A 26,347-nucleotide genomic window follows, 5' to 3' on the forward strand; every position below is an offset into this window, starting at 1 on the left:
GTTTGCCCGCTGTGTTGGATTTCTGAAAAATATTCAAAGATCTTCTTGTCTGAAACCGCAATGTTGATTCGGCACCAAAACTGTCACGTTTGCTCATTACAAGGTCCTTTCTAAGTTTTGTAAAATCCCAGCTTTTTCATTAAAAAACATGGACGCCGCGAGCGAAACAATTTCATGAGTGCAGTTTGGAATGGCGCAAAATATTCAAAGATCATCTTGTCTGAAACCGCAATGTTGATCAGCACCCAAATTGTCATGTTTGCTCAGGATAAGGTCCTTTCTAAGTTTTGTAAAATCCCTGCTTTTTCGTTAAAAAACATGGATACAGCAAGCAAAATAACAATTTCATGAGTGCTATATTTACATACATTAAAGTATAAATTCATACTACAATACACTAGAGACATGAAACTGAGTAAGATGGTAGAGGATAATGTACTGTCAAGTTCAAAATGGTGTGTTTTGGTCACGGTTTGGCGGCCATATTGATAACTGAAAAATGACCTTTATGATGCATAACAAGAACAGTGTTGCACGTATGCTCTTCAATGTTGGTACAGTTGTGTGGCTCATAATAACGTAATAACTGCTTTCGATTTTAGCGGATTGGTTACGTAGTTTGGTGGCCATATTGGAATTTACGTTTACATTTTATCTCCTAGGGCGTGCCGACATGGTCAAAGTTATAATGGAACACGTATAGGAAAACATATGTGCTCTGTGAAAAATGTCAACCTCTCCAAAAGGTCAAACTAAAAACTGGCTCCTTGCGCCTCAGGGGTCACAGATAGATTCATGGTTCATATGGAACACATATAGGAAGTCATACATGCTCTATAAAAAAAAAAAAATGTCATTACCCATGACCTCTGACCTCTGCTAAGGTTCAAAACCCACAAATTGGCCTATAGCTCCTCAGATGTATCTAACACAGATTACTGCAATTAAACTTCAAAGTAAGGTTATGCTCTGTACACAATACAACTTAAGTAGCCCTGTGGCAGAGCAAAGCTCTCCCCTTTAGAAACTGGCAGGGATGGGGTTAAATTCCCCTACCTGCCTGGGTTTATTATGTTCAGGTGGCTGGGGTTGATTAGTTGATTAGGTTAATTAACGATCAATCAGCGCCCAGCCACCTGACATAAAAGGAGGCCTCTGCTTCTCATTTAGGAGGAGGGAGCTGAGGAAGCAGGTTGGTGGTTGTGTGATTTTTTGAATTTTGCTAAAACCAGTGAAGGCATTGCCCAGCCTGGAAACCTTTATTTTTGTGAGTTTTGTTTTTGCTTTATTTGTGTTTGAGTATCTGTTACTTTGCCCTTGTGCACGTTTATTTTTGTTTATTTATAATAAAATTAGTATTTTTTTGAAACTGCAGACTGTCTCTGGGCCTCTATTCACTCACCAGCCTGCCACATGCATTAAATAAATATTGGAAATATAGTGAGCTGTATTAGCGATTATTTGTGATGATTAAACAATGTTTTCTTGGAAGCCTTTATAGTTGCTAGCAACTTTAGTTATCTTTTTTCTCCCAAAAGTTGTTCAAAAACTCAAATTCGGTACGCTGGTAGATGCCTAAGGGCAATAGTCAGTGATATTTGGCAAATTTTAGTAAGTCACGTAGTTCAGCAGCCATATTGGATTTTGTAGAATTTGTTAAAACGCCTATGTATTGAAAATTACTTACTGCTGAGTTTTGAAAATTGCTATACATGTTGAGGGATAGGCAATGATTAACTGTTGTTAATATGAAGCCGATTGGTACTGTGGTTTGGCAACCCTGTTGATTAACGTCAGAAAATTACCATAAAAATATAAAATCATCTTCAAACATCTTCTCTGAAACCACTTATCCGATTGAAACAAAAATTGGAATAAAACATCTCAGTATGGGCATCTGTTACGCTTGTGCAAGGGAAGTTGCTACTGTGAAAATCATGGTGGTCACGCTGGATGACATCATCTGCATATGCAATTGACTATAAAACTGCCTATAACTTAAACGGCTGCACCAAACCTCACAAAATTTGGCATGAATGTAGCGGACTATGGGGTGTTGTGCCATGGTCAATATGACGGCCTTTGATCACATGGTGTGGCATCCATTTTGGATTTGCTGAAAATTTTGGACAATATTCAAAAGTTGTCTTCTCATGAATGGTAATTAGTACAGCTGTGAAACTTGTTGTACATAGTGCGCTCATGTCCACGATTGATCCATTTTTCCTTAAGTAGAATCAGTCGCATGGTGTGACAGTCATGTTGTATTTTGCGTAAAACTCTTAAACAACAACATCTCATGAACCCTTTGGATGATTGCTGTGAACCTTGGGTATGCGTTACCTTTGCAGTGTCCTCTAAAAAATGTATTCAGGAAAATTTCCTACATGAACAAACATGGCCGTCACAAACCAATCAATATGGGTGACATGCCAGTTTTGCCCATTTTTCACCCTGAAATGACACATTCCTACCTCTGGGGCGCTGCTACCATGGAAAACAGCAGTCTAGAAAAAATATTTCTTAACTCATGTAACTTAAAACACAGTAATTACACTGGAAAGACTGATATTATTTTACACATACACACAGTACAGTATACAAAGACACATACTATAAACTAACAAAATATTTTTTGAAGCCCTGTTGCAGCTGTACAGCATCCACACAAAGAAAAAAAAAACTAAACCGTGCTTTTTAAACCAGAAGACAATTGAAACAGTAACACCCCAGCTAACACACAACATTGTCACAATGTTGCAGTAAGGTTGTGGGATGGATTGGGCTAATGCAACGTTGTGACAACATTAGAGATGTACTTGGTCCAAAATAAATGTCGTGGCAACCTTGTTAAAACATCATTATCAACTAATACCCAATGTTGTGGGAAGGTTGTGGTTTGGTTGTGAAAACGTTAGAGATGTTATTGGTTTAAATAAATGTTGTGGCAATAGCTATTCTATTACATTTATTTATGTTTTCAGTTATATAATTATTGTAGTATTCAAGCCTAGCTCTTATTCTTGAAAAATAGAGCATTCGTTTGGTTTACTGGCTTGATTCTAATTGGTCCTAAAGTGTTCCATTGCACGTGCCTTGAGGAGCATCAACTGAGGACGCTTGCGTACCTGTCAGAGTGCTTAGTAGTGTGAAGGAGAATAAGAGAGAGCAGAGAGATCATTTATAAATTGCTGTATTTGTATAGCTATATTTGTATAGTTTATTTCTTAATATATATTTAAATTACATATACATTGTTATGTTTGTGTGTGTGTATACGTATGTGTGTGTGTATATATATATGTATTATTTTTGTTTGTTACATTATATATATATGAGTAAGTTCTCTTTCAATTCGAAAGCCATCAACTAATAGGTATCGCCGTCAGGCGATAGGATTATGCTGAGCTTAATATAAAAGCTGCTTTAGGGTGCTGAATGACTATGCAGAGCGTAGGAAGCCCAGCCTCTTTTGCTTTCAGCTGCGGATCGGGATTGAGCGTAAACTATTTGTTGTTCTACAACACTCTGGTTATTCAAAAATACCCTCCATTGCCTTAATTGTGCACGAGAAGCTGGCGGCTGCCCCTTCCCCGGGTTCATCTCACTGAAAACCTAGTTACGTTTGCTGAGCGCGGGCCGCAATTCACTGGGCTCGGTTTAATTTTGCGCCCGCCTTTAGCTCTCAGATTCGGCGTGCCGACTGGCACTGCCCCTTAAGCACTCAGCTAAGTTGCTTATTTGAGCGTTCTCGTTCTTTTCAGCTTGCTGACTCTGATTCTGTCTTGCTTACTATTTATTACTTAGAGATCTTATTGTTATTACGTGTGTATTTTATTACTTGTACTAACATTTGCTTTTCTTTCTTTTAGAGAAAAACATGAGGTGTATGTGTTGGCCCTGGGCCAGACGGAACACTACAGGCGATCTTTTTAGATCATAGCCTGCTAGACTCTCAGCAGCGGTCTTTATTAGACCATAGCCTGCTCCAGACACTAGCTGAACACAAAGTTTTTTTCTCTGTGTGTTGGCTTAAATCTCCAGATCTCAATTTTAATCAGGTTTTCTGAGGGATTATTCCCCAAGTATGTCTCACCACACCCTAGCAGCGACATGCACACCCGTGCACACCCATGCCCCGTGCACACAAGTGCATTCCTGTACACAGTGTACGCCCGTGCACTCCCATGCCCTGTGACCTGTGTGCACATCCGTGCCCATGCACCCCATGCACATAAGACACATCCGTGCCGTACACACCTGTACATATAAGGCACATCCGTGCCTTGCACACCTGTGCTCCACACACATCCATGCCCATGCACCCCCATGCCCGTGCACTTCTGTGCACTTCCGTGCCCGTACACACCCGTGTCGGTACATCAATCCATGCACCTGTGGCCTGTGCGCCCACTCATCGGTGCACATCTGTTCTGTGCCCGTGCACTTATTGTGCACATACCCGCTTCAGTGCACATTTGTACCCACCGTGCAACCCGGACAAGTGCTGTGCGCTATGCCAGGTTTCCATGAATGTAGCTCTTGTAGCCGAAAAATGTCCCCAGAAATGAATTCTATTTCATGCCTGGGTCCAGAAAATGTTGCTTTGGCTCTGTCCAACACAGCATTCTGTGCTATCTACGAGAAGTTCCAGACGCGGGTCCCAAAGGCTAGAGCCAACAGGGCAGTGGGGCTGGGATCTCCTTCTAGCAGGGGATCTCATTCTCAGTCTGTTCCCCCTTCAGGTGGTACAGCATCATCTCCTGCCCACCTGCAGTTATCCAGGTCACCCTCATTGTCTCTCGGGCGACGCTCTCGCTCACCTACCAGGAGCGTGGGGCAGCTTCGGCTCTCCCCTCCTAAGAAGCATTCACCTCCCGCGCAGAAACGTACACACCCCAGGTCCCTTAGGGACAAACAGCCTAGCAGGATCTCAGCCCTCACGGACCAACTTGGTTGTTTTATGGAGGTGGTGATGGGACAACAGTCACTCATGATGAGTATGTTGTCAGCCTCTGGCACCACGGCTGCCCATTCTGACTGTTGAGCCTGAGCTTGAGCCCGAGGCCATCTCAGACTATGAAGAGGACATCCTCTCTCTGCAGGCGTCTGGTGACGACGAGCTTGTGCAGGAGGGACCGTCTTGCAACTCGACGAGCTGCAACAGGAACCGGAGGTATCACCAGGGCCAGCGTTTGAGGCTTTGGTTGAGAGAGAGGCTCAATGTCTACGGGTGGAATGGCCCAGAGACAAGGAGCCCAGAGACGGGCAAAGGACCGGCCAAGGACCTACAATGTCCTAACAGACAGTGTCGGACAACAGAGACGCACCTCAAGAAGGTGTACGCCGCTTGCTCCCAAACTGCTCAGCTTTCCAATGTGTTGAGCATGCTCTCTGTCTCTCAGGCTATCCTTATTAAGGAGCTCCCTGGTATGGTCACAGCAGCTCACATACAAGAGCTGAACCAGGTCTCTGAGGCAGTCACCAGACTGGCCCAACTCATGACCAGAGCAGAGGGCCGTTTCTTTTCTTGCCTTCAACCCCTGTCTCCCAGTTAGTATACTGGCAAACCAGCACCAATGACAGTTGGGTGTACAAGATTATGCGGGCTGGTTACAGCCTTCAGTTCCAGTTAAACCCCCCCCCCCCCCCCCCTTTTCGGGAGGTGATAGTAACTGCAGTGAAGGACCATGCGGCTCTCAACACAGAAATCCTGGCACTTCTCTTGAAGCGTGCCTTTCGCGAAGTAGATTCCCCCTCTTGCAGGGAGGGGTTCTATTCAAAGTACTTCCTAGTGCCCACGAAGGACGGCGGGTTCCGCCCTATCTTGGATCTGAGACTTCTGAACAAACACCTTCGGGTGTTATGTTTCAAGATGCTCATGCACCGCCATGTCGTCCAGGCCATTCGGCCGGGCGATTGGTTTACCACTGTGGACCTGAAGGATGCGTACTTTCACATACCCATCAGGCCCGGGCACTGGAAATACCTTCGCTTCGCGTTTCAGGCCAGATTCTCAAGTACTGCGTACTCCTCTTCGGCCTGTCCCTTGCTCCTTGCACCTTTTCCAAGTGCATGGACACCATTCTGGCCCCCCTGCGGGTTCAGGGCGTTCGGCTGATGAATTATCTAGACAACTGGCTCGTCTGCACTCAATCACAGGAGCAAGCCCTGGCACATACGGCGTTGGTCACAGACCACTTCCAGCGGCTCGGTCTCAGGATGAACCTGCAAAAGTGCCGCTTCACGCCAAGCCAGCAACCAGATTTTCTGGGCCTCCACTTGGACTCGGTGACTATGAAGGCCACATTAACAACTCAGAGAATTACCGCAATACAGTCTTGCCTCTCCCTTTTCAGGTTGACAGAGACAGTAAGCATGGTGCTGTGTCAGCGCATGCTGGGGTTGATGGCTGCTGCCTCGCAGGCCCTTCCTCTGGGCCTTCTCCACTAAAGGCCTTTCTAGGCCTAGTTCAACTTGTTTGTGCTTCACCCGTAATGAGACAGACATCGCAGACTGGTGATATCCCAGTCCTGCTGGAGAACCCTGAGCTGGTGGAGGATCCCCTACAACCTTCGTCAGGGGACAACCATGAGTCCCATCTTCTGGAGGGAAGTAATCATCACAGATTCCTCCAAACATGTCTGGGGCGCAGTCTGGAACAGTGTGGGGACTCGGGGTGTGGACGGGGCCTTGGGCCTCAGCTCGCATCAATGCCCTGGAACTCGGGGTAGTAGATCTCATCCTACATCACTTTCTTCCAGTGGTCCAGAATAAACACGCCAGGACGGCCTGAGATCTCAGAGTCTTTACCGCATGGCAGTTCGGCTGTTACTGTGGTCGCAGCCCCGGCTAGCTTCTCTTCGAGCAGTCTACTTACCAGGCCGACTCAACCACGCCGCAGATCTCCTCTCCAGGGCAATTGAAGGCGCATTCTACCAGGGGTATGGCGACATCCTGGGCCCTCTTTTGAGGTGTCCCAGTGTCTGAAATATGTGCTGCGGCTAGCTGAGCTACACCACACATGTTCATGAGGTTCTACAGACTGAATGTGCTGGATTCCTCTGCTCCACTTTTTGGAGCTTCAGTCTTGAATTCTATTACACCAGTGGAAGAGAACACTTAGTGTTAGTCTGGATTAGACTGCTGTACTCTTTGAGTATGCTCTCCAGCGTTACTCATGTTGTAAGAGTATCCTGTTACGATATTGTACTATTAGACCCTCTGTTCATAGAAATGTTAGTACATATGTCTTTCACACCACACGGTGAGGCGCTGTTCCGTGTATATTTTTTACATGTAGACAGAGCCTGTCCTACTGCCGCATGGTCTCTCTCGTGACTGCTTTGGTACAAAGTACCCATTAGTTGATGGCTATTTTCGAATTGAAGGAAAACGTAAGGTTGCGGATGTAACCCCGGTTCTCTGAAAGAGAAAATAGCCATCAAGCAGCGAGGTCGCTTCAGTAGCCCTTGCGACCTGAAGCAAAAGAGGCTGGGCTTCCTAAGCTATGCACACGAGGGGCGGGTCGCTGACGTCAGAGCTACGGAGGCCTAAAGGCAGCTTTTATATTACGCTCAGCATAATCCTATCACCTGACGGCAATACCCATTAGTTAATGGCTATTATTTTCTCTTTCAGAGAACCGGGGTTGCATCCGCAACCTTTCGTTAGCTGTGTGTGTGAGAAACAGAACTCTGACTCATAGCTGAAGGAGATCATCAAGATCCTGAGGTAAGTTTATTTTTATTTTTTTATGATTAATGTATTGTTATCCATAAATGTTATTAAATAAAGCAATTTGTAATGGTTAAATAATTTTGAGGTATTAACAAATGGGGTTTTATCGTCCCAAATTTAAAGACTTTCAATTTGGTCTCATGAAAGGGGACAAACATTTAATTAAGGTTCACAATTACCGTATATGAATTTCTAATATAGCTAAAAGCAAATAAATACGCGTTTCGACTGTCATTCGTCATTAGCTACGAATGTACAGTAGCAATGGCACCTAGCTATAGCTGTACTGAATGTCAGTGTGACTACGTTAGTTAAATTAAGTTATTTGTATTATCATTTAATTTACTGTTGTAATATAATCTTTTGTTTTGTAATAATGTTTAAGTCCTCAACATACTGACTTAATTTAGCTATCGGTGTGTGATAAGGATTTAGCTAATGAGATATTAAAACAGTTTTTTACTTAACTTTTTGCTATCTTTCTTAAGAGGAATTAGGGTCCTAAAACACGAATGAGGTATTACGTATAAACGACATATTGTTATTATTTTGAATACTGAATCGTGTCTGGGGAATACAAGAAAAAAAGTCTGTTGGCTGTTACTTCAGAAACTTTGGAAGTAGCTAAAGTTAAACTACTCGTGTGCCTGCCTACCAACGTCACTGCTGCTAGGGGAGGTTACAGATATCCATGTAGAAATTATTTCACTGTAGTCAATCAAATGTTTCAAAGACGTGATTATGCACACAAAATACAAGTGGACGGACAAGAAAACGGGATTGGTTATTTTCTTTGACGTCACTGTCACACCCCCATTGGGGCGAGAGTACGACAAGCAGTAAAAAAGCTATTATGGTTGTCTTCAAGATGGCTGTCCTTCCTCCCTGTATTTCTTTAGTCCAGAATGAATTGTTGTGTATTTAATCTTGATCAAATTAGGTTACCATGTTGTTTCAAGTTTAAAAGTAATACATTTCCTTTCCATTTAAATTAGCTAGTGAGTTCTTATTTTACTATTGTTGATATAGCTTTCGAGTTTTTAATTATTTCCAAGTAAACGCTTTATATTTAGAAATAGTGTACGTGTGTTTCTATGTAGTTGTGTATATAATAATAATTTCCCAGGTTTTGTAATGGTTTTATTTAATCTAATCACATCAGTTAGAGGTACTGTATTGTTATCATATATCTACGCCTACTCCCTAATGCTAAACGAGGCCAGAGTAAATATTCCAACCTCATGGTTACAAATAGGACTCTCAGTGTTCTTTTTTTTGGTAGTTTTTAAGTATTAAAGCGTAACTTACAGTTCGTTGAAAGCGGCCGTTTTAAAGAAAGAAAAAAAACCCTCCAAATTAGCGACTGTACATTAATTCATATTGTGTATTTGACAATACTTCTCTGGCAAACAAGTATTTTGAAAAACGATAACCATGAACATATCACAGAACAACCACATTTTACATGAAATAGGATGTTTTGTCATTCTTTTTCTTATACGTTCTTTTGTTCTCAAGCAATAATAAAAAACACAATAAATCAACTGAACACAAAAAAGATATACCTCTAGTTACAGAATTCTTTGTGTGCAATTTCATACACAATGACTCCTGATAATAAATGGTCTCCAAATACCTTATTCTTCAAGTATTTTTAACTTATTGAACATAATACAAACATATAATCAAATAAGCTTGTAAAGTATAAAATATCAGGAAACTCACATGACATATCATATATGCAAAATGTTTGTACAGGCCTTGAAGACAGTCACAGACTCTATGAAAGCATCAATCTGATTAGTCTGTTTTGCTTTGTCCTACTGTTTGGATTTGTTCTCATGGTCCTTCTTGGGGCGGGGGGACAGTGGTTTACCATCAGAGAGGGAGGGGGAAGCCTTTGTATTGTTAATTGATGTGTAAATATGTTTATGGCTAATGCATTTCATTACCTTATTGTAAGCATTGTAATTTATGAAGTTATGCATTTAGGTAATAATTAATCAGTCTTTTCAATTGTTTATGTTGTATGTTTTGCCTGCAGAGTCTGGACCATCTGCATCATTTGCCAGGGAATTCTCCAAATCTACAAACGACATGCATGAAGGTAAATTTGATTTTATATAATTGTTTACTTTTGGTAGTGCATAGGTGCAAAAATTAATTTAATAAGAGTTTATATGCAGTACTTTTTTTTTTTAACTACCAGCTTTAAACTATGTAATTTAATGTACCGTACTTATGGAACTTATGGGAATCCTGAAAATAATTTCTCGCAGATTACAAAAGGACTGTCCTCCTGAAACGGGAAACAATTATTGAAAATCAAAAGAACAAACACTGCTCTTGAAGAAGTTGCTGAAAAGGAAAATAACAGTGGAGAACAGAGAGGATGCGCTTCTCAACTCAGCAACAACAGTTGAAAAATTCCTCATAACTGAAGAATACCTAAAAAAAATGAAGAACATCAGAAGCAGATGGTAATTTAACTGCATTTAACTTGAATCTATACACATAACCCATCAGCCAACCATTGCTGTTTTCATGAATATTTATTATTATTATGAACTTAAAATAACTTGAATTGCCTTTAAATCATTTCAACTGAGCAAACATTTACCTACTATTTATCAGTTAATCGAATTGGTAGCAATTTAAATCTAGTAGTAATCAGTACGTTTATCTATATTTTCCAGTTCTGCCATCTAAGTGCTTTGGGAGGCCACCACTTGGGGGAAACTGTGAGGACAGCAATGAAGATATTGGCAACAAATGTAGTCTGGGCCCAATTTAGCCTTAAAGACAAAAAGGGCAGGAAACCTTTTCAGGAGATGACCATCTGTCATGTTTTACAAAGTGAGTTAACTCTACGACATGATATCTGTTTGGGGAAAGGGGGTTTAGCTACTGCGGGGGGTTTGGGGGGAGGCCCGAATTCTTAAGGGGGGTTAGAAATTTGTAAAACATTTTTTTTTTTTTTTACCCTCCAATTTTATTAATACTGCTTAAACCTTTTTTTTTTTTTTTTAATTTAGTTATCTTTATTTACAATGATTAAAAATACTTGAACACTATTTTTAGACCATAATTATGGTTATTTTATTTACACTTACATCAATAACACAAAATAAATAAATAAATAAATAAAACTTACATTAATGTTGCCTTTTAAGTGCTAGATATTCTATCTAGATCTATCTATCGATCTATATATATATATATATATATATATATATATATATATAGCAGTTGTGGCCAACCCTGGTCCTGGAGAGCCTCAGGGTGTCCTAGTCTTTGTGTTACCCAAGCCTTTTAACAAGCTTATTGACTTGATAACTGGGCTTAATTGGTCAGGGTTGGCCACCTCTGGTATAGAGCATGAAAATATGTAATTCAGCTTGAAATAATGGCTTGTATCTCATCTTATTTAGGGGCAATCATGAAAACCCAATCAGGAATTAAACTTCAAGAGGTGGAAGAATGTATTTCGGAGACCCTTAAACACGCACCTGGGAAGTGCAAGAGAAAGGTAAACCTTTATGTGAGCACTCATCTTTAAACAAGCCATATTATTAAAATTGTAAATGAAAATAACCATGCTAACAATATTACGTTAACTGAAAGACCACTAATATTTTCTTTAAAGTTGTACATACTTCTAAAACCTTACCTGACAAAATTGAAAAAGTACACATTACATGTATGACTGCCAAGTTACTGTATTGTTCAGAATTCGGCAATTGAATGGGGACTCACTTCAGTTATTTGTGTTGAATTGTGTACTCAGGGCAGATCTGCCCAGTGTTGCCGACTCCAAAAAGCAGCCAGTCAAACCGCAAAAAGTTGCTAGATGTCGCCGATTAGACATTCTAAAGTCATCAAAAATCTTTCTAAAAAATATTATTTTTTCATATGTCTGACATCATTTTTCAAAGCGATAACCAGATTACAACCTTCAGACATTAATAAGAACATAAGAACATAAGAAAGTTTACAAACGAGAGGAGGCCATTCGGCCCATCTTGCTCGTTTGGTTGTTAGTAGCTTATTGATCCCAAAATCTCATCAAGCAGCTTCTTGAAGGATCCCAGGGTGTCAGCTTCAACAACATTACTGGGAAGTTGATTCCAGACCCTGGGAGGAGAATGCAGGAAAAAACAACTTTGCGGACAGTTCAGCTTTACAATAACTGCAAAAGGCCTTGGTTGAGTTGCCTTCAATGGGTTTTATCCAGCCTTTAAATTGCAAGGTTTTGCAAACGTTTTAGAACTGTACGTTAATACCAGCTAAACACTTTATTTCAGATACCTGAAAAGCCACAGCAGCTAACCGCAAGAGGAAGAGCGCGCAACGCACATTTCTAAATGTCACTAAACTTCACTCGCAGAATTCTGCAGATTACAACAGCCTAGTGCCACGCTGCAAAGTTGAGGCTGTTAACAAATAGAATGACGCCGAGATAAAAAAAAAAAAAGATAAAACGTTACCTTCATGAATGTATTTATGGTGTTGTTGTTATGTTTATTATGTTTGTTTTAAAATAATATATTATGTTTACATGTATGTTGTTATTATAATTATTATTTATTATTAATTTTCTTAGCAGACCTTACCCTGGGCAGTTTAGTTTCTGTGTTCAGGTTATATTAGTTAATGTGTTAGACTAATATAACCTGAACCTAGGGTTGCCACCTGGCCCCATAATTCCAGAACACTGTGAGACAGAACAGGATATTGAAGTTGCCTTTAAACTGAAGGAAATCAACATGTGAATTGCACCCTAAACCTTTGCTAAATTAATTCTGGTGATTAGTTATCTTGAGGCAGCATGACAATACAATACTAGCTTTTAACAAATGAAAAAAATAAATAAGTAAATCATCAATATTTATTTTATTAGTAGTTTAAAATATATATATATATATAATATATATATATATATATATATATATATATATATATATATATATATATATATATATATATATATATATAAAGTTTCTTTATAGTTTCTAATATTATATCACCTTCTCCCACTGAAATCACTAATACTGAGCAGATGTTTACTATTCTGACACCAGACAGCCTGAACACTGGATCAGTGTTGCTATTTAATTGGGAGAGTCAATGTAAATTATGGCTATATGTTACTAATTAATAGGATATAAATAGCACCTTTTAAATATTGAGAACTGAAATATCATTTTGCACAAAATAAAAATAAATATATTGAACAAACCTGCACACATGTTTATTTAAGATTTTTTTATTATTATTTTGTAAGATTTGTATTATCACAATGATTCGGATAATTAAGAAGCAGTATAAATTAAGCAAGTGCTAGTGCTCAATTCACGTATTTATTGCTTTCAGTTTAAGGGCAAATTAAAAACCATGTCCCGTCCCAACGTGTTCCGGAATTATGGGGCCAGGTGGCAACGCTACCTGAACCACTACAAGCCATTATCTTCCTTGCGGCTACCCGCTCCTATTTACTTGTTGCGGTGAACATTAACATGTGACGATCCCTTGAATGCCTACCTTGTTACTGTTCACCGCACGTCACAGTGCTTACGTATGCAAGTTATTTTCTCCTGGTGTATAATCAATATTAAATAGGTTTGTTAAAAAGTAAACGCTGTTTGTCTTACTTTGAAAACATTATTGTTTTAACTAAAATGTATGTATTGTATAGTCTGTTATTTCTAAAGGCATTTCGACATGCTTCCTCATCACAGAAGCCATACATAATTATAGTGATGGTATATTGATGGTTGTATGCATAATGCAAAACAATATGTATCTTTTTAAAGTTGTATAAATAGATTTGAGAATATCAATTAAGTTAGAATACAACGTTGCTGCAACGTAGCTGAGAACTTCATTTTTACGCTGCCACAAAGTCATAAAACTACGTGGTCACAATGTCTCCACAACTTAAAACTACGTTGCCACAACGTTGTCATGTTGTAATTTTTACGTTGTGGCAAAGTTGCATTACACCGTTGTAGAAACGAATCTGGGAACTTCATTTTTACGTTGTGACACACTGCAGTACAACGTTGCAGCAACGAAACCCACAACGTTGTGGCAACTTAATATTGTCAGCTGGGACGTATAATACATGAGCTTTACAAGTCACACCAGAGCAGGTTGTTTAAAAATCGTACTAAAAACGTTTAGAAAAAAATACTGTTATCTCGGGTTGTACAGGAATGTACTGTAAAGTGAGATTTTGTATGTGTGAAACGCTATAGTTAGCTGAACCGAAGCCAGTCGGAAACAAATGCAGCATTTAAACCAGAACACAATCACAATACAATGTATAATACATTAGATGCACAAGTCACATGAATACAGTTTGTTTAAATATCAGAATAAAAAAAAAATGACTTAACTGTGGTAAAACAACAATCACAAATAGTGAATATGATGCAACGAACCGCGCGTGTAACCCACTTAAAAGACGCATGGGGGGAGGGGCAACCAATCATTAAACTAATTATTTTAGGTAACGAAAAGTACAGACAGAACTCTTCAGAATCGCTTGCTCTATGAAATACAATTGTAGCGGTGAAGATCACACGGTTATTCACAGAGAATCCTCCCAAAAAGCAGACATTTCAGTATAATTAAAGCTGAGCAGCTGTTCTGCCGTAATCGTTGTTTACTTAAAATAACCTCGTGGACATGAAGGCATGTACAGAACGGTACACACGCACACACAGTGTGTGTCAAAAGGTTGCCACCATTTCTACAGACCAAACCCGGGCATATTTCTCAATCAGCCTAGCTATCAAAACTGCAGCTGCAAACAGTTTAACACAATACCACTAGATCTCGGTACAAATCAATAATCATGTAGTATACACAGTATTGTGCTCTTGATAATTCTAGCAATTGAACTTGCAAGCCAGTAAAATAGTAGCTATATGATGGTAGATTAGAGGTTAATCTTGAAGGCAATCTGATTTTTATCCCCTCAATATTATGTAGCACATTTTTTGTTTTAATTTATTTTTTCTTTCAAAAAGTTTACCTCAATATTCCACGTGGTTTACTCGTAATTCCATGCGTGGTTAGACCCTGTTCAGGCTTCGGTTCAGTATCCCAGCAGCGTAGTAAACAGCGAGTAAGAAAAAATATTTTTAACTAGCCTACATATTAAACCATCAAACTATCACTTTTTTAATGCATATTTCAGTGGATGTTCGTTGTTTATATGTCAGTAGATATTAACTTACTGTATTTAGTATTACCTCTTAAAATGTATTAGCGAAAATAATATAATTTGACATCTGGTAGCGGGCTGTCTCTTCAGTTTTCACTATGTTCATAAAGTTCAATTTTGTTTCATATATCACATTGACAGCGTTCATAGGACTTGTACAAAAACGGAGATTTACTTTCACATTGCAAAAAAAGATTGCATTCTAAAGTTCACCACAAGAGGGCCACCTATGACCTAGAAAACTGGTGATTCCTGATTGCCATCTATCATTATACAATAAAGCCGTGAACAGCCTTGTCAATGCTATTTTAAATAAATAAATCAATTATTTAAACAAACATAATGTACTAAATCTGTGACAAGTGATTTATAATTTTACGATGAAGTTATGGTTAATTACATTAAACTGACTGTTGATAATCCACACAAATGTAAATATAGCATGTTGAAAATGTGTGCTCTGCTGCAAGATTTGGAGAAGGCGTTTCTCTAAAAGCTGCGTGTGACGTCAAAAGACAGCAGCCGGCGCAGCAAGCTCAGGGTGATAGAATGCTGCAATTGAAACGTGTATTCTGTGTCGTTGACCATTTCCTTCAAAACCAAGATACAGTATCAGTTCACAAAAATATCATCCTCAGACAACATAGTGATGTTTTGTCCAAATGTTTGCACTGTCTGTAACACTCACAGCTGCTTATAAATTAAAACATGATTTGTGATGATAACGTTCGTTTGATCTATAACAACCAATGCACTCAAATTTCAGAATAACTGCTTGGAAGCCTTTATAGTTGCTAGCAACTCTAGCTTTAATTGAATTGCAAACCTTATCTAAGAATGGTAGGTTGAAGAGTGGCATATAGTTATTGAGGACTTTAGGGTCCAAATTGTGTTTCTTAAGCGTAGGCTTTACCACAGCTACCTTAAGTGCTGAGAGAACTATATTGGAGGAATGTGAACCATTTATAATTTTTAAAATGTGGGTATTAATGACAACAAAAACATATTTTAATAATTTTGTAGGAATAGGGTCAAGAGAGCATGTAGTAACTCTCATATGTCAAATTAACTGTCAGTTCCTGTAAGGTAATCAAAGCTCCCAAATAGCCTTAAATCGATGTAGTTGGTAAAATTCTGCCGGAGTCCTCCTTAACAGAAGGTGTCTATGGAATCTCATTTCTGATGTCTAGTATTTTATTTTTAAAGAAATGTAAGTTGTCATTGTAGCTGTGAGAGGAGCCAATGTTAAGGGTAGGACTATTAGGGGAAGGATTAATTAAGTGATCTAGGGTAGCAAAAATAATTTTAGGATTATTTTTATGGTTTCAATTAAATTGGAATAATATGATGATCTAGCCAAAGCTGTGTTGTTTATTTTATACAGCCTTTTTTGCTCATCTTTATCAAGGGTGCCAATAATTTTGGAGGTGACTGAGCTTTTCATTTCTTTAGTTTTCTTTGAAACATACCGTTTAAATATTGATCAGTGCGATGTAATCGTCAAACTATACAATGATGTTCAATTCGAAATGGGTGATTCTTTATAATTCTGATGCAGCAAATTGCAAAACCCCACTATAGTGAACACCCTACTATAACAAACACTTCTCCAGGACCCATGGGGGTTATTTATAATGAAGTCAGCGTGTGTAATTATATGACAGATCTCTCATATATATATAGTAGTCACTTTCTTTAACCTAGTGTATTTAAATTTTAAATACTTGTTTTCTAAACGCCAATATGCAATATATTAGATACACATTTCATTAGCTTTAATACTGTTGTTCCCTTGTGTTTAATAATTAAATCTGTCAGACTGCATAAAGGAAATGAATGCAAGGAAATTTGAGCAACAGAAGAAAGCAAATCGCCCATGCAGGCCCAGCCCAAACAACATGTTCTGTGTAAAAGTGGAAGTGAAGAGGAGGAAGATTAAACAGGCTCTTCTGATTTGCAAATACATTTCCCACTGGGCTCCGACACCCAAAACAAAACGTTAGCTTAAACACCACTTGATTGAAAACAGGAAAGGAAATTCCAAAGCTCCAGTCATCATGACATGCTGGGATGTTTCATGACAGGAGACACTGTCATCGAGTGATCATAATGTGAATAAAGTGAACTGTGTGGTTTCACTGTGTGTAGATCACATATTATTTAGGCAAAGTGGATAAGGAAGCTATCTGCTCAAATCAAAGTTCTATCTCATCCAGACAGCTTGATCACTAAATATCTTGGTATACATTGGTATCCATAAATAGATGCACAGTTTCCTTCAGTAGAAAGCAAAAAAGAAAAAATGTGTCTTCTCCATTAGAAACTACTGGTGCATTTACCTTTTGTTACAAAGTGAGTTGGTGTTTCACTCAATTGAACAGCTCTGGCACAGTTCATTAGCAGAATGCCAAGTTTTTAGTCCTGTGGACAAACATTCAAATAAAAAATTCTCAAAATGTATTCCGAAAACCTTTAAAGTCCACTTTCTTGTTCCCCAGAAATATCTACTTGACTTGGTTTCTTATTTGTGTTTATGCTTATTATACCAGCTTATTCTTGAGTTCCCGCTAAAGGTTATCTGCTTAGTGTCAACGAGCACTTTGAAGTGACATTAAAAAGCGGATTGAAACAGTACATTAATATGCCAAAAATACATACAGAATGAATACAAAGGAAAGAAAAACAACATTTGCAAAGTAACTTAAAAACAACAATCCTAAGATATAAGCTACTAAAACATAGCAGCACTTCAGTTAACCATCAGTACAAACACAACAGTACAAACACAACATGCTCTACTACAAGGGCAAAATCCTTTGTTTTGTAAGGTTATTTACGTGTTACAAGGGTTATTCCACGACATCCTTTTCTAATGCCTGTCTTGTGAGACATACTCCCCTTAATCCAGTAAGAACAGGTAGAAAGTATGGATGAGAATGATTTCAAATAAGAGCAATTACAAAAAATGTGAGTATGGTTACTTATAAGAGTAAAATCAAATACAAGGTGCGGTAAGCAGTTATACTTTGGACCAGTACTTGAATGCGGCAAGGCATGGAGCAGTTCAGTGCAAGTACAAGCTGATGCAAGTACTGGTACAACTGGGTGCCATATAGTCCAGTACGGTTGAGAGTTGTGGTGTTTACAGATGCTGCCTGAACAGGTGTGTCTTGAGGAGACGTTGAAAGTTGGTCATGGACTGAGCAGTCCTGCTATCCGTGGGTAGGTCGTTCCACCACTGAGGGGCAAGGGTGGAGAAGGAGCGGGCTCTGGAGGCCAGGGAGCAGAGGGGGGGGATAGCTAGTCTGCCAGAGGTGGAGGAGCAAAGGGGACGAGTGGGGGTGTAGGGAGAAATGATAATATGGCTATAGGAGGGAGCAGAAAGGTAAGAAAGAGATAGGTGAGTACAAGAGTTTTGAATTGAATGAGAGCAGCGATAGGGAGCCAGTGCAGATATCGGAGGAGCAGTGTAGCATGGGATGATGAGACAGTGCTGTTTAAAATCAGTCTGACTCCAACGATCATGACAATCATATGGGCAGTTTCAAGAGCTTGCTGAAGATAAGCAGTGTCACTAGTTATGTATCGAGCTTGGAAGAGTCTGAATCCATTATTCTTTAACTCTTTTACTGCTGCTGTTCTTCCAGTGCTGTATGCTTCCATGTGTTTGTGTCTGTCAAAGTACTTCATAGTACAAAAACAGCCAAGTTACAATAAAGGGACCAGCCATATAAAGAGGTACAAAAGGGGTCATTTTATATACAAAAAAAAACACAAGAAAAAAAGAGTGAGCAGTATAAAGATGTAATGTAAAAGTGCAAACAAGACAATTTGGGCAAACTTGGCCCTAAATTTTTATTTTTATTGCAGTAACAACATGAAAAATAAGTAGTTTTCCCCATTTCTACCTTGTTTTTACATTTACAGGACTGACAGTTTCTTTTGAATAATTATCAAATCTTTACATGGCTGGTCCCTTTATTGTAACTTGGTTGTTTTTGTACACAAGAAGTGTTTTCTCTTACATTATACAACAGTGTGATGTGTGTTTGTCAAACCCTTTGAACAGAACCAATGTAAAAGTGCTGTTTAAACAGTGGTGCTGCAGGGACTCACAAGTTCCATTCGCATGGCAGTCAAGACGTTAAACACAGCAGAAAACTTGCATGCATGTGAAAACAGTTCATCACTTGTAATGTTTTAATAATACAGCTGACTCAGTCTCCTATGGTATAAAGGTGTTCTCTTAGAGTGGCAATCAAACTGTGAAGAATTAGCTAAACCAAGAGGAGGTGAACTGATGATCAAAAACTCCCCGTAAAGAAATTTAATCTATTCAAGACAACAGTGACTTGCTGAGCTGCGGTTTCTCAAGCTACTGTTTGCGTCAAGCCTGACTTACACAGCAGTTTAGCAATAAAGTAACAACATGTAATCGGAGCAGACAGCAAGTGAAAGGCCTGTTTCGGATCGATTACAGTCAGAAGCAGGTTTGAGCATTAACCTGATTGAGGAGATTAGTGCCCAACTGAATAGGTCATATTTTGGCAATAAAACCAAAAAGTATTTTACAATAGTAACAGACACTGTGCAATTCATTATTTCTAACCATAACTATAGCTGTTCAAGGACATCACCTTCACAAAATCTGTATTAAGTGAGACAGATGAAGTCACAATACTTCCCAAGTGCAGATGTGGACCATCCTACAGCCTAGCTTAGCTCAATGTAACGACATAAGCATAGATTACAAGGGCCACTGCTTTCAGTTTTACCTGCTTTTCAAGGTCAGAGATTCAAAAATAATTCAGCTAGCCCTGCTGCTTTTGTTGTCTACCATTTTACTCACCACTCAGACCCCTTGTTTACTAAATATCTCAGCACCCCATAACAATTAATTGGCGTTCTTCAAAAAACAGTTAAATAATTTTAATAAGCATGATGTCCCACAAATGTAGTGGTCCTACTAATGTCATCTTTAAATTGTAAACATAAGGATTTACTTTTTCATGCTAGAGCTCTAGACTTGTATTTTTGTCTACCTGATTGGATTTGGAAACACCCTGGAGTATGACCTGGTACACCCTGGTGGAGTCTGTGAGATGTCATGTTAAGGCTGTGATCAATGCAAACAGAGGCCCAACCTGATATTAGGAACAGGTCCTGGCCAGGTAATGTATATTACTGACATTGGTTAAAAGTTTTGCAGGGTTAGAAATGCACCAGGGTGAGTCATACAGTCAGGGGATCGCAGGTTTGTATCCTGACTGTGCAAAGTTGCAGATTGCCATTGGGGATTTCATACCGTAGGAGCATCCCATTGGCTCAAGTGGACACTTACAGGGATGGCCTTTGTCCTACAGGGACTGGTAGCTTGTCAAGTTCCTGGGTGTAAAGAGGCGACTGTCTTGGTCATGGGATTGGAGGACACCCAATTCTACTGAGCTGTTGTGGGGATTACTGCGTTTAGTTAACATAATTGGACATTCTTAATTGGTGAGAACAAGACTGCAGACCTGCATGCAATCTAGGAAAGACAATTTCAATGAACACTGCAGCCCAGGAAACTAATAGAATATACTGATACGGTATGTACACCTTTGCCCAAATTTATTTTCAAGTCTTTTTGTAAAGTTACTTAGTAAAGAAAAATGACACTGTTTATCCATTTTTCATAGATTATTTTTTTATTTTCTCGAGTTAAAACCCAAACATTTGTCAATAAATGAATACCAGCAACAACTCCCAGTTCAGATCAGAGCCCTGTGCGGGTCTAATTCTTATGACCCACTTCTGACCCGGACCTGCCACTACAAGACCCGATCCGAACCCGCTGCAGCACTGTCTTCTTACCCGCGACCCGACCCGACCCGACCCTCTTTAATAAGATCTGCAACCCAACCCAAACCCTGCAGCGTCTGATTCACACTCTCACATTCACACACAGATATCTCTACCATTCTCCACAGAGTGAGTTTATACAGCGTGGTAGCTTTCTCTAGTGACCTGGACAAATTTTAACATTTGAGCTCTCTCTATTTACTTTACTATAAAATACCTGTCTACTCCTTTTGCGCTTTCGCAGAGATGTACCCGTTTTGTGGATGGTCAGACACAAAAACATAGACAGGTTTTACAAGCAACAAATCCAGTCACATGTTCATTATTTTCATTCACTATGATTCCAAAACAATTCCACACTTCCGCTTTACCTGTCGAACTTTTATCCACTTTTATTCACCTCGTCCACAGGCATATTTAATGTTACCAAGCAGTTGTGATAAAAGGATCTTGTGACGTATCAAACAAGCGACAATACAAACCGGACCTGAACCAAACCGACCTGATGTAGGACTCTATTACAGATGTTACTGCTTTCAAAAAGCTTCTTTATTAATCTTGACATTTGATTGAACATGTCCAGCTGAGCCCAGCTGTCCAGCAGCCGCAACAACACAAATGCAGCCGAGAGCAAGCCTTTCGCTTCACTGGCTCATCGAATGTGACAGATATTATTCCAACTGTGCTGACTGGAGAGACAGCCTGTTTCCTTGCTCTCTTAGTTTTAGTAATGGCAAGACTCTCCTAAGCAAGGCTTCTGTTTCAATTTAATTAGAAGTGTTACAGTCTAGTTGTGTGCTATAATTTAGAAAAACAGCAGGAGATCCAGTACATCCCACAGTACATCCCTGGTGGTATTTTATTACCTTTTTTTGTCGTCACATTGGTATGCTATGTTTTAGTAGGCTATATCTTGTGATTTCTCTTCTGTCAGAGTATTAAGCCCTGATGCCAACCAGTGTAGTTTTTCATTTTAAATTAGCAAGCAGTACTAAATTAAATAATATGAATTGATCCTGGCATTTCTGTAAAGCAAACCATAGCACTGACACAGTAAATCTCATAACTTGCCTGGCTTAAAATGGATTTCCAAACCTTGCTGCTCTTTCAGCACCTAAAACCTCAAAATAACCCCACTGTGTCCCTTTTGTTGCAGTGTTAGTACTCGATGTGCTGAAGCTGCTGCACAGAAAGCCTGGGGAGGTTATAATTCACTTCACATAAATATCACAACAGACCGCAAGGCTCACGTTGTTCAGCACCAGCATACTCAGCACAACCATGTAAATATGAAGTCACTGCCTCAAGTGGTTTTGAAGACATGATGCTTCAGTACTACTAAATTACTGACAGAAAATGGCAAACTTTTCTTGTATGACAACCATGACCGAACTTGACAGAAAAAATCACAGAATACAAGTCAAAGCATCAGGTCTTTATAATCTGGAAACCAAGCTACTATAACCTTAATATAGCGGCCATTTTATATCTCAGGTCAAAGGGAAGGGGTGCTGTTCGAGTTTTCGTATAATTGAAAATATGAAGATTGCATCTCAAATGGTTCCACAGACCCAGATTAACACAGATCTTGTCTACCTGTTGCATTTTCTTTTAAGTGCCAATTAGTGCATGAGAAACCTTGTGACATTCAAAATAAACTGTGAATACAAGTGACAGAATAGCATAGTTTTGATGCACACGTTGCAGGTTTTACTTACCTGGTCTCAGTGTGTAAAGGCCTTTCACAATATTTGCCATCGTCGACGGTGTTATTTGAAAAGGTGTGGAATGAGCTTCTATAAGTAAAGCTGAAAAAAAAAATGTTAGAGTCAAAGGTGCATTGGATGTTTAAAAACTTTTTATTGCTAAACACAGACAAAACAGAACTGATAATAATGAGACCTCAGAAGCAATACAAGAACATAGATTAATCTGATTTTCTACTTGACGGTCTCTGTACAGATACTAGAGCCGAGATAAAAAAAAAAACCTAGGTGTCATTTTTGATCCAGACCTCACATTAAAAATGTTACACAAATTTCCTTTTTTTCATTTAAGAAACCTAGCTAGACTGAGAGGTATGCTTTCCAAGCAGAATGCAGAGATTGATGCATGTTTTTATATCTTCAAGGATTGATTATTGTAACAGCCTTTTTGCCGGTATGAGTAACAACGTCATATCTCGGCTGCAACATGTACAGAAAGCTGCTGCAAGAGTTTAAACTGGGAGTAAGAAACAAGATCATATCATCCCTGTGCTGGCGTCCTTGCATTGGCTCCCTGTTTGATTTAGGATAGATTTTAAGGTGCTATTATTAACCTATAAGGCTCTAAATGGCTTAGCTCCACCCTATGTAAAAGATCTTTTAAAACCACACGTTCCTAATCGTCCACTTCGATCACAGGATGCCCTGGTACTTTGCATAATTACGCAAGCTTTTAAAGTGATATTCTCTCACTTCTGCGTTCTTATTTTATTTATTTATTTTGTATGTGTATTTTATTGCTGATTATATATATATATATATATATATATATATATATATATATATATATATATATATATATATATATAAAAATGTGTGTGTGTTTTATTACTGATTATATATATTGTGACTAATATATAAACATTCAGATTATAAAACGTCATTATATATATATATATATATATATATATATATATATATATATATACATATTTGTATGTGTTTTTTATCATGTAAAGCGCTTTGTGGCGACCCCCGTTAAAAGCGCTATACAAAAATAAAGATTGATTGATTGATTGACTTAATATCACCCATTAATGTCCCCTCCGCTTATAATCTCAGAATACCGGAACTGAATGGGAGACAATGGAGACAAGCTCTTATTATTTTATTGTGACACTCCAGTTAATACCCCTGACATTTACCAACCGATTCCTACCACAATCAAAAAGGCAGAACAGCGTGTGCACAACGGAAGTACTTACGTAGGATTCATGTTGTTTGGTTTCCATTTCTTATTCATTGCTTATGTTGTTCACTAAATTCCTGAAACATTTTTTAAAAGTTTAAGCTCAGCATGGTTCACAGCAATAGGTTCTCTCATGAACACCATTAACACATGGTGCCAGGTAGTTCCTTACAAGGGGTTTCTGCATCATCACTGTGGGATTCAAAGTAAGAGACTGAGACTAACTAGATTACTAGTCTCCACCTCAACACCTGTGCAAGCTTCTCTGCTGACAATTGCATAGTGAAGTTATTTGCTGCTAACGAGATGCAAACAGTTTGATTTACTCACTACAGGGAAGCTAACACAGGTGGTGAAGGAGAGACTAATGATAAAATCTGTCTCTTAGCTTTACTCTCACATTGATGGTAAAAAAGCCCTTGTGGGAAACTAGCAAGAAGTATGTTTTGGTATTTAGTAAAGAAAATACTGCTTTGCAACATGCTAAGCTCAACCTTAAAATAAAGCCTTTCTTCATGTCTTTGAAGATGTGGAGGAAGACCTCTGCTGGAAACGTTTGTCACTGAATATATTTAATGTTTAAACTGCACAACAGACATTGGTGTTGTGTTATTTTACCATGCGACTGATGAAACCTGATAAAGCCAACTCCGTTCATTGTGACCATTTCTTCTCAGTCCCTTGACTCAGCCAAGAAAGCCGCTCAGAAATTGACTGGTTTGTTAAGCATTTACGTTGAAGTGAACATATCTAAATACAGTATGTGAAAGAACTGAACAAGCTTAGGAGTCATGTCTTCTAATCTTAAACCATTTCCAGGAAATATTTCAAATAATCCAAAACACTCATGCTTACATTAAAGGAAATTGTTTATTTCCTTGCAATTGTAACATTCCTGCCTCAATATATGAATTACTAGAAAGGGTCAATTTCGAAAGTAATGATCTAACCTTGCCTTCTATAAACAATTTAAACAGAGGTCATGTCCAGCATCTTCATTGTGCACAGACAATTCACTTTTGAATTAATGAGGTCTACCGTAATAACCTCCTGCGATACAGAGCAGAAAGTCACAGCGGTTTTATAGCATGCATTAAATCACCTGCACATACACATTTCAATTTTAAACAGTAAGTAGCTTCACATTATATTGTAATGGGTTCTATTTTACATTCCTCTTACTATCGTATGTTCGTATCATTCTGAGTGTTTCTGGGTTATGTTACTCCATCATTTTTCAATCTGCCCTTACCATTATGAGACATGTAGGGTCATATTATCACATCATTTGAATGGATTGAGGAAGGTTGTTCAACCCCAGATTCTCCAGGCAAGCTCAAAGCAGCTTTAGAAAAACATGATAATGTACTCAATATGGCACCAACAGAACCCAGAACTACTCAGCATAACTGCAGACACCATTAAACCGAAAAGGGAACACACAGACAATTAAAATGACAATTTGAAAAGTACTTACTCCTTCATTTTGTATTCTGTTACTGGAGATTTGCAATATTTGCAACAAAGTAAGTCACCCCTTATGGTCAATTGTTAGACCAAAGGACCTGCTACACCACATTAATGAGTGACACAGAAAGTAATAAAGGTACCAAGAAGAGCAGGTTAAACTTTTTATACTTCCCCATACACTCAACTGATTAACAAAGCATGCACTGACAAACAAAATGAATCGGTGATAAAGTTAATGCTAATAAAAGGCAAGAAACTGGATTTGAAAGTATTGGTTAGCATTCCTTCCCATGCATTGACCATAGTTTACCATGGTCTGTCATAGCATTTTAAAATGCTTTACCACACCTCTCTGGCCTTTACAATGCTTAATTATGCTTTGATTTTACTATGGGGAAGCTTTCTTAAGGGTTGAGAAAACAGCAGCATGCAGATGTGCTAAGTAGTAAAGTCCCTAATGGAGCGACAGTCCTCTTCAGTTCTGCTACTCGCACACTGACAGCATTCAGCACTTGGACAGGCTTTTCACAACATGGCAGTAAAACAGCTTTGTTATAATTACAAGACAGTTTAACAGGAGTTCTGTTTGCAGTGTTTCAATGAAGAGGCTCATTGCTTCAATCTACACAGCAACATCTTTTTTGGATGCAGGTCTATACCATTGGCAACAAGCTTTAATCCGAAAAGCTAATGTTAATGTTATATAAAATTATGTAAAAGTTATATGCTTAAATACAATTTAAAAAATAAAGCCCACAGAGACTTGAAATATTGATGGCCAAGTACATTGTGGAGTAGGTGAGCTTCTTCAGATAAGCAGAATCATTACTGGATCAACATAACCCAGAACCACTCTACATGATTGTAAACACTATGCCTTGTAAACAAAATAAAACAAAACAAAGACTAAAAAGTATTTCGAAGCTATTTGCTCTTTAAATTTATGCATAGTACACTTCAGTATGTGCCACTATTATTCTCTACCTTGGATAACTGATACAGTGAAATATTGCACAATGGCATCCTCACTACAAAGGCAAGTCTGCAATTAAAGCCCTACAGTCCAACTTATTTCAATTGATCTAAATGGAAATTAGCCTCTTCAGCTCT

General features: G+C 38.7%; 1 protein-coding gene across 4 annotated transcripts in view; it reads right to left on the minus strand.

The window, feature by feature from the left end:
- The window catches only part of LOC121321985 (CDK2-associated and cullin domain-containing protein 1-like), a 129,845-nt gene that overhangs the window by 42,851 nt on the left and 60,647 nt on the right, over window positions 1-26,347 (minus strand). For all 4 annotated transcript variants that reach the window (XM_041261375.1, XM_041261374.1, XM_041261373.1 and 1 more), the window contains one exon: window positions 22,531-22,620. In XM_041261375.1, coding sequence (XP_041117309.1) covers window positions 22,531-22,620 — 90 coding nt within the window. The remainder of the gene's footprint in view (window positions 1-22,530; window positions 22,621-26,347) is intronic.

The sequence above is a fragment of the Polyodon spathula genome, chromosome 10, assembly GCF_017654505.1.
Source record: "Polyodon spathula isolate WHYD16114869_AA chromosome 10, ASM1765450v1, whole genome shotgun sequence".
NCBI classification, from domain to species: domain Eukaryota; kingdom Metazoa; phylum Chordata; class Actinopteri; order Acipenseriformes; family Polyodontidae; genus Polyodon; species Polyodon spathula.